Source organism: Solanum dulcamara, chromosome 4 (assembly GCF_947179165.1).
Source record: "Solanum dulcamara chromosome 4, daSolDulc1.2, whole genome shotgun sequence".
NCBI lineage: Eukaryota > Viridiplantae > Streptophyta > Magnoliopsida > Solanales > Solanaceae > Solanum > Solanum dulcamara.
In genome coordinates this window covers 16,154,119-16,163,737 of record NC_077240.1, presented here as the reverse complement: position 1 = coordinate 16,163,737, position 9,619 = coordinate 16,154,119, and the positions used below count along the sequence as shown (strand labels likewise).

The window sequence follows — 9,619 nt, the reverse complement described above, 5'->3', positions numbered from 1 at the left end:
CCTGCAAAAAGTTCTCCAAACTTGTTTTCGAACCCCTCTTCAAAAATTTCTCTTTTGCAAAAAATATATATATATAACTCCACCTTCAAAAATTCTAAATAAAGTGAAAATATTTGAAATTTATCATCAAATGCCTACTAAAAGATTTCTTTTGAATTGTGTGATGAAATTTCTCCTAATTGTAATTGGAACACTGCAAATGTTGAAAATAATGTCAATATTTAAGGAGTCTCTATATCCTCCATCTGTGGGATTTCATATCCAACTTTGGTCGAGCTCTGTTTCATTATCAAAACCTAGTAAACAAATTTATTTGAGAATATATAGCTACATAGGAGTAATAATTTAACTTACTAAAATTCCATCAAAATACTTTGAAATTAGCTACAGTTTTTGCAAATAAAATAAAAGTTAAAAGCGTCACGGATATAATAGTAAACGATATTTTAAAAAAAAAGAAGTAACAAGAACACATACTTTGAACTATACAATGTATATTAACTTTTAATTCAACAAACTCTACATTATTAATTCTAACATATTTGATACTACTCACTCCTTCCTAATTTATGTAGTGGAATTTGACTTCTTGTGTTCGTAAATTTAAAAGAACACAATTTAAGAAAGAGGAAAAGACTTAAAATATATGGTTTTAATAAAACATAAATATTTATATGATTATAAATTATTTTTTAAAATGTACAAATAAAAACATTTTCTTTTAATTATTTTTATTATTACTCTCTTACTATTTTAATCTTCGATTTATTATTACATGTTTTTTCCTCCACATGTGATCCTTTACATTGTTTACCATAATATTTGTTGTTATTATTGTTTTTTTTTTCATTATTTCCTACTTGACTTCTTTAGTACTACATTTCCTATCATATTATTTTTTATATGATTTACTTGAGCCGAGAGTCTATTTAAAACCAATCTCTCTATCCTCACAAAGTAAGGTAAGGTTGCGTTACATACCACCTTCGTGGGATTACGTTAGGCTTATTATTGTTGTTATTGTATACAAATGGAAATGTTAAAAAAATAATTATTTGTATATAAAAGAAATATAATACTTATATTTTAAGGCATATTAAAAAGTTCTACTCCTATAAAAAGGAAAGAAAATAAAATAAAGGACTTTGTCATGATGGGAAAATTTTCACAAAACTCTTTTCATGTAGTTTTGATTTCGTAATATTTATATTACTTATAATTTGCGATCTTACGCTTATTTTCCTATTTTAATTTTGTTATCAGAAAAGTCAATTTCATGATTTAAATTACTTGGAATAATAATATATAAATTTATATACTTATGATATTCCAAAAAAGTTGTCAAACTGGCCTTCATTAGGGTCTCTAAAAATATTCCCTTTGTTTAGTCAAACTATGCATTCCCAATTAATTTTGTGAGAAAATGGAAAAGATTATAAAAGTTAAAACAGGAGTGTAACACTTACTAAAATTATACATTACTATATAACAAGCATTTCAAATCATAAATATGTCACTTAGTTTTAATTTAGTCTGAAAAACTTAAAAGCAAAAACTTTCACTATATCCAGAAGTAGAATTAGAAATCAAAGATCCCAGCCATGGATGATGTTGCTCTCAACAGCCATGCTCCTTGACCCTGAGGCTCCATCTGCAGCCATATACTGATGGTACCTGCAGGTACAATTTAGATATTTAAGAACTATACACGCAAAGTATTAATATAAGTTGTAATTAATTCTTCTCATCGTGTCTATATGATACCTAAAATGTTGATCAAAGTTCACATAGTTTAATCTCAAGAACAGAACAGAACAAAACAGAAAATGTCACATAAATTAAAGGAAGTATTGACTTTTACGGGCAATATATATAATTATCAAATATTGAGTGAGTGCAATCAATTAATTATTTGATGAAAGCTAGTAATGTATGTATACCCTATTTGAAGAACTGGATCAGGTTGATCACAATTCATGTGATTTGATTGAGAATGGTGGACATGAAAGGTTCCGCTTCCAGCTTCTGCTGATGCATTACAACTCCATGGAAAAGGAAGAGTTCTCAGTCCACCTTGTCCTTCAGCCTCAAACTGTGCCAACATAGAAAAAAGCAAACTCTTCACTATATATATGCAACTCTATATATGGACTTAACAAAGCATTAATGCATCCTATGTTGCTTGGATTCTCCAAAAATATTGTCATACATGTGTCGAAGACACGCACTCGCCGATATTTTTGAAAAGTCCAAACACTATAGGACTGTTCTTCAAGTTGAATGAATACCGATGATAGTTCTAGAGAAACCTTAATCTTCAGTTGCTTGTTCACATCACCAAGATGACGTTCCTGATAACATAATAAAACCAATTAACAATAGAGACGAATCTAGAATTTTTTAAAATATTTATATAAAATACTTATTTTGAGAATGAATCATTAATTCACGTTCATCACATTTTGCACGGTAAATATACGCCCTTAATTACCAAGATGTATGCTATGTCATTGAGCCCATCTCAGACTCTTTCTACCCAACGTATTTGGCTCTATGACTATAGTTATTTAGGTGGTATTCCGAATAGTAGTTCTGGAAACAAATTTAATTATTTCCTTTTTAATTAAAAGAGATCTCGAATCAAAAGTTATCGACCTGAAATATGTGTCACCAACTAAATGAAAAGGTGTTGTCACAATATAGTTAGGACTTATGATCAGTCACCACGCATGACACAAAAAGACATCAAAAGGCTCAGTAAGTCCTTTATAATGGGTACAGAATTAAACTGCAGTTTACTACATATATTTACTAGTAATATTCTTCTTTTGCATCCATTTACCTTTCATAACAAATTTATAATTGTGATACTCAAGAATGATCATATATATACTAGTAATATTCTTCTTTCTGCATATTATATCTTACCTTTCTACGAAGCTCCTCCATCTGTTCCATCATTATTTGTGTCTACACAATGCAGAAACCAATGCTTAATTAGTACCAAAAGTAAAAAAAAAATATTATACAACTGACACTGGCAACACGAAATTTCTTTGTATTTCACAGAAAAGGTAGATTCAAAGTTCGTGGACCAAATAGGATTAGATTTGGATTCATTTTTTTGTGAGGCAAAGAGAAACCTCATACAACTAATATCAATTGCGTGAAGCACATAATAAACTTTTTCATATCGAATATATGTAACAAAATCGTAAAATATGGCAATTAATTACCTTTCTTTGCCTAGCTTGTGCAAGTGCACCTTCAAGTTGTTTTTCAAGATTTTGCAACTCCTTCACACTCAGTGCCCCAAGATCTTCACCAAGCAAGTGCCTTCATATGTATTACCAATAATAAAACTTCTCAGAAGGCTTAACAAACTTAATTTCAACGATCGATATATATATATGTCAAAATTATAATATTGTCAATTGACATATTTAATTAACCTTTGAGTTCGTTGAAGGGCTTCGAACTTGGCCTTTAATTTTGAGACCTCTTGGTACCAGCTCTAAATTTACAACAACCAAAATAACAAATTATGCATGATTAGGAAGAACCATAATAACTTAAAGTTAGTACAATTCTAAAACTGTGATAATAACAATATGCCAATTGATTGGTTTTTTTGGAAACATATAGAATATGAAGCTTCAAATTACCTGTGTTTCTCTTTCACCACAATTGTCTTGAGGATTAACGCAACAACGTTGGTACCTCTCAAGGGTATTAGTGATACTGCCAACAAAACAAATACAATATACAAAATATTACTTTTCTTTCCAAATATCTATTCTTATTTTTTAAATTAATTAAGTGAGACGTTTAACGAGAGATAAAAGATAATTAATTACACAAATATTTTACTGATTAAGGCTATCAAACAATGCCTTGTTGAAGGTAAAAAAAACTCAGAACACAGATAGTATTACATAAAACATGGAAAGCACATCAACATGCAATCATGTGTACAACATGATTTTGCACAGATCAGGTTATACAAGGTGGTTTCTTTAGTGTTTCACAGGAAAAAAAATGTTTTTTTGGCGCTTGTATTCTTATTACTCCCCCATTCAATTTGTTTGTCTAATTTTAACTTAGCATGAAGTTTAAGAAAATAAAGAAGAATTTTAAGTTTTATAGTCTTAAACTAACGATATGTGGAATATACCAAAGTGTACTTTAATTTTGTGATCTTAGGGTCATATGAAAAATTAAATTAAAGAGTTATCAAAAAAAAGATGCATTCTTTTTCTAAACGGACTAATAAAAAGATAAAACAAACAAATTAAAACAAACGGAATACTACTAAATAATGTGTAAGGGAATGAAGCCAATACCAAGTTTAATTTCCTCTATCATATTCAGCACATCTTTGAGATAATATTATTGCACTATATTTGAGCTGCTGCCTATTATGTATACTAGTTTAAAATTTTCAATTAGTGGATTATACATGTCAATATGGTATAAAAACAAAAAAAATTCCAAAGTTCAAATCTTACTGCCACCAATTTAAAAATAAAAATAAAAATTCACATAAATAACCCATGAAAAGGACATAGGCTCAACTAACCATCCATTCCACCCCAAAACCAAAAAGAAAAGAAAAAAACACAAGAACAAACAAACAAACTCTAAAAGAAAAGAAAACTATTGAATATATAATGGGCAAAAAGGAGGCATACAGTAGAAATTTAAAAAGCCAAAAGCTGGAAGAGTACACGAGGATTAAATAGCAAAAGTCTTCTCATTTCTATTCATTTGCTCCATTTTATTTAATTGGCCTATGGTATAGCAAGAGGTTGTCTTTTTCCTTCTTCCAGCCTTCCATATTTGGGAAGTGGAAAAAGACTTAACAAAAAAAAAAGTGGAAAAAGACTTAGCAAGAAAAAATGGAAAAAGAAATTCATTTTGTCAATTCTTTAAGGATAATTAGAAATATAAACACTACCATTTAGACATTGAATTAAGGGCTCTATCTCTTTTGGTACTACTTCCTCCGCCCCATATTAGTAAGGGGAAAGTGGAAGGGCTCTATAACTTTTCCACCTTGCAACCTTCCATTAAATAACGTGTAAAAAAAAAAGTAGACAACTAATATGAATCGTATGGAGTACAATTCAAGGATTTAAAATGCCCAATCAGGTTTTCTATTTTGTATCTACTAACAAAGATCACATTTTCTATATACAAAACCCTAATTCTAAACAAGAGTGCTACATGGTATAGTACAAATGTGATTAAGAAGACAAGAATTTTGTAGTTGGACACTACTTTTTCTCTTGTAATTTTCTTGAAAAACAACAAAAAAAAATTATGCAAAAAAGGAGTCCTCTTCAACACTGTGCTATTACCCCAACATATTGATGTGTATGAGTTAAAAATTCAGAGATATTACCAAAAACAAAGAAAGCATTTTTTTCTTTAATACAATCATTCTTCAACAAAACAAGAACAAAGAAATGATGTCAAAAAATTGAAGAACATGAAAAAGAACATATGTACATACATAACAGTGAGAAGTTTAAGGCTTTGGATGGGAGGGAATAAAAGTAAGTTTCATAAGTACACTTGCTCAAAGAACATGAGCTGGAGGCAAAGTTTTATATTGAAAAACTCCAGAATCTAATAAAATTCATCAGTAAAAGTTTCACCAAAATGGGAAGAAAAAAAGAGATCTTGATCAATTCTTGGGGTCTGGGAACTGATAAAGAAAACTCCTATTTTCTTACATAGAAAGTAGCAATCAGATCATATACTTACCTGCAAAACTGATAAATGCAAGAAATCTCAAATATGAACAAATTCCCTTTCCACAGGTATATGCCACTACTTTTTGATGTGCAGTGTAGTACAGTGCTCTCTTTTACACAAAGGATTTGGTCACAACAGAAGAAAATGTATGAGTCTGGTTTGTATAGTAGAAATCAGTGAAAGGACCTTAAGATCTAAGGATGAAAAGGTATAAAGAAGACAAAGTTTGAAACTTTTTTATGTTTTAGAACCATTGGACTAATAAGTGCTCCAAGAAACTCTAAATGCATTAAAGAAAAAGATGAAAGGGAATGGTAGGAACAAAATGGAGAGAAACCCTAGATCTTACACATTTGTCCAAAAGGGTTGAAAGAAGAAGAAGTTTCAAGACCTAGTCAGTCCTTTCTCTGATCTTTTGTTTTTGTGGATTAGAAAGCTCTCTACTCAAAAAACCATTGAAACGTGTCAATTTCCCATTGGTAAAACCAAACCCCCTTCTCATATTCATCACATTCTGATCAAACATTAAAATAAGAGGAAAGAAAACTCAAGAGATCTAAATCTGAAAACTCCACTTAAGAGACAACAGATAAAACATAAATTGGTGCTTGTGTAAAGTGCTGCAAAAGCCAATACCAATTTAGCAAGTCTATTTATCCAACAAAAAAATAGAAAATAATAGAATTAAAAACTTAAAACCCACTCTCCCAGATAAACAAAAAAACAACTGACCTCACTTTGTCTTTTACTCTGTGTGTGTTTATCTTTCTTTATATCTATGATAAACCCATATGGAAAAAATATACATAAAGTTGTAATCTTTTTATGATTTAGAAGAACCCCACATGAAAAAAAACATAAAGCTGTAATCTTTTTATGATTTTAAAGAACCCCATATGAAAAAAGACATAAAGTTGTGATCTTTTTATGATTTAGAAGAACCCACATCAAGATATAGCTATTAATCAAGAGCCCACACAAAGTAAACTTGACACACACTTTTCATGTATAAAAAAGTTTAGTATATATATTTATATACCCTGCACTACCAAACTCATAGAGCTTTCCACGACTAGAGAAGATGATGAGAGCAACTTCAGCCTCACAAAGAACTGATAGTTCATAAGCTTTCTTCAACAAACCATTCCTCCTCTTAGAAAATGTCACTTGACGGTTGATTTTGTTCTCTATTCTCTTTAGTTCCACTCTCCCTCTCCCCATTTTTTTTCTTTCCTAACTAGCTAATAATTCTATGAAGAAGATTATTTATGTTATGATCAGTAATGAATAGGGAAACAAGGAGAGGTGGGGTTAGCACAATAAAGTAAAAAGTGTACTGCAAAACTCCTTTCTTATAAATGTGGAAGCTGAGAGATGAAGGCTCAATCTTGGATCTCTTCTTGCAAGAAAATGGTAACCTAATAATTCTTCTTTTGCTTCATTCTTTTATAAAAAAATCCTCTAAGGAAAAAAAATTTGCTCTATTTTTTCCCTAAAATAACTCATTTCTTCTTGTTGTAAGAAACTTTGTTACCTTCTCTTTTGGGGTAAAAGAAACCTGGTCACAGACCAATAGTAATTTATTTTTCATTATAAGATTGAATTAAAAGGAAGGACCTTTCAATTTCAAAATGATGATGAAAAAGTGAATAAGTGGTCCAAGAAAATTAGGTTCAATGAATTCAAAAGGTCCAAGTTTCAGATAGTTTAGTTTCTGTTCATTTGTGTGAAGACATTAACAAAGTTTGATAGTAGCATCCAACTAATATTTTGGACCATCTTATTAATTGTTGAGAGACAAAGGCTCACATCAAATATTAATTTGTCAAGGATATTATTTTTTTTTCTTCAAAAAATGCATGGGCTAATTTAGCAACCATAATTTCTTTTAAGGACTAATTAGTAAGTTTATGACAATGGAATATTTGTTTGGAACTTCATGCCAATTTCCAAAAGGGTCCTAATTATTTGAAAATATAAGAAACCTAGCTTGTTCTATTTATTGCCAGTGACAGTAAAGGGTAGCTAAAGAAGAACTTGTCTTGTAGTAGGTTGTATTTAGGAATTCCTAGGGTATCGTGGTTAGGTAATTACCAGGAATTTGCAATCAATTAAGGAATCATAAATCATAAATCATAATCAAATGGACATGTGCTATATCCTTTAAGGGAGATATTTATCATATTGCACTTAATTCATTTTTTAAGTCAATTTTACTAGCATCAACTATAAAATTGTAGAGTTTAATTTTTATATATAGATGATGATAAATATTTTTTATACTATCATATAAGGATAGTTCACACTGGTACGCATTGATTGTAAATGGTAGCAAACATGGTTTCTTCAAATCACCAAGCACAATGTTACCTTCTTACGTTCAAGAGTTCATGGAAGTATAATTTTCGTCTCCGTCTTACATATATATATTCCTCTTCTATTAATATTTTGTCCTCTTCGTCTTTGATGCACTTCATTTGACAAAAGTCACATGTATAATTCTTCTATTTCACCGTGGCTGGCCTATACGTAAATCAATAAAAGAAAGGAGAAACATTAACCCAAAATGGAGTTGTTGTCCGTGGACGGAAAAACTCTTCTTAAACCTCTCGTATGTGCTTAAGTCTTTCAAAGACTAATATCAATGAACATGAAAATAATTCTCAAAGATTGCTCTATTTGTAAATGATGAATGACTCCTCAAGAATACTTATTGTAACTCTTTTATTAAAAAAATTGCTTATTGTTTTAATATCGATGGAGATAGCAACATAAGGTATATGGCTACGTGAAGAGTGCTCAGTTGAATACGTATACTCTAGCATAGTTATATAAAAAAATAATATTGGGTACATAAATCAAAAATTACTATTCATCAATAAATATTAATTAAACCTTAAAATATTCTTAATTAGTGAAATTCCTGACGTCACTATTGTGTTTTTTTATAACTCATATTAGAAAAAATATTAATTTGTAGAAAGATAAGTAAGATATCTATGGGTTTTAAATAAAATAGAAAAGCAAGAAAAAGTGCAAAGATAAGTTGAGAATATCTTCAAGGTGGGGGATCAATAACCACCATCCACTACTATCAAGCTAAGAGGTACAACGTTTACTCGTTATTTTAAGATCCTACAACTAAACTAATTAATGAAATTGATGTACACTATGTAATGATGCATGTTAATTATTAATATAATATCTTGTTTATCAAAAAAAAAGAAAAGAAATTGATGTACTACGTACGTGGTATAGTAACTGACTATTCTAGAGCCAACCAATAGTGACTTAGTGAGAAGAACATGTACTAAAAGAGTCGATCAAAATTGGTTGATTCCTCATATACTTTCATATGATATCAGAATCTATTTTTACTAAATTCGTTCTTTATAGTCGTGATATCAGTTTTATGACCTATATTTCAAGTTCATTAGCAAGTCGACTAATTAAAAAGTAGGTACAAAATAAAAGAATCAAACAATAAATACGTAACATATTAATATTAGCCTTAGAAGCAGGTTAGAGTAATGTACTACTGACTTGTTCTTTTAATTCGTCCCACGAGCAGACAAAAGGGCAAGTCTTTTCCCTTCTTACTAGGCTTTGAGGATGTTTCTCTTTCTTCTTTTTTCTTACAAGACAAATAAAGAAACAAAGTAAGTCAAGAAATGAACCACATCTAACACTTTGGTGTCGATCACATCACTGGTTACAGATTCCATTTAAAATCAGAACGTTTGTTTATGAAATTTACACAAAATTTCAACTTCTATTTCTAATCTTAAATTCTCGTAGAATTTCAAATTCCAAATTGTGATTTCAAGTTTCTTTAGATGTAAAACTTGACTCATCAGTT

The 9,619-nt window shown here is 29.9% G+C and overlaps 1 protein-coding gene and 1 long non-coding RNA gene across 3 annotated transcripts; one reads left to right on the top strand and one right to left on the bottom strand.

Moving 5' to 3' along the window:
• Positions 1–1,450: 1,450 nt before the first annotated feature.
• On the bottom strand, positions 1,451–7,349 carry LOC129886615 (agamous-like MADS-box protein MADS3). 2 transcript variants are annotated; one of them, XM_055961380.1, is made up of 8 exons: positions 6,800–7,349; positions 3,666–3,741; positions 3,453–3,514; positions 3,237–3,336; positions 2,929–2,970; positions 2,310–2,351; positions 1,941–2,092; positions 1,451–1,674 (listed from the first exon to the last, which is right to left on the bottom strand). In XM_055961380.1, exons 1-8 carry the CDS (start codon positions 6,979–6,981, stop codon positions 1,587–1,589), a joined length of 744 nt encoding a protein of 247 aa, XP_055817355.1. In that variant the 5' UTR covers positions 6,982–7,349; the 3' UTR covers positions 1,451–1,586. The 2 variants fall into 2 exon arrangements, with proteins under 2 accessions (XP_055817355.1, XP_055817354.1); XM_055961379.1 differs by having other exon boundaries at positions 2,289–2,351; positions 6,800–7,347.
• LOC129886616 (uncharacterized) lies at positions 7,092–8,430 on the top strand. The gene is made up of 2 exons (XR_008766230.1): positions 7,092–7,173; positions 8,305–8,430. It is a non-coding gene; the product is annotated as an uncharacterized LOC129886616 (long non-coding RNA).
• Positions 8,431–9,619: the final 1,189 nt, after the last annotated feature.

Excerpts from the sequence above, each read along its gene's own strand:
- LOC129886615 (XM_055961379.1), bottom strand. The coding sequence starts at position 6,981 with ATGGGGAGAGGGAGAGTGGAACTAAAGAGAATAGAGAACAAAATCAAC. Across the intron at positions 3,337-3,452 it reads GCCCTTCAACGAACTCAAAG|GCACTTGCTTGGTGAAGATC; the intron begins GTTAATTAAATA and ends ATACATATGAAG. Across the intron at positions 1,675-1,940 it reads GATCCAGTTCTTCAAATAGG|GTACCATCAGTATATGGCTG; the intron begins GTATACATACAT and ends TTGTACCTGCAG.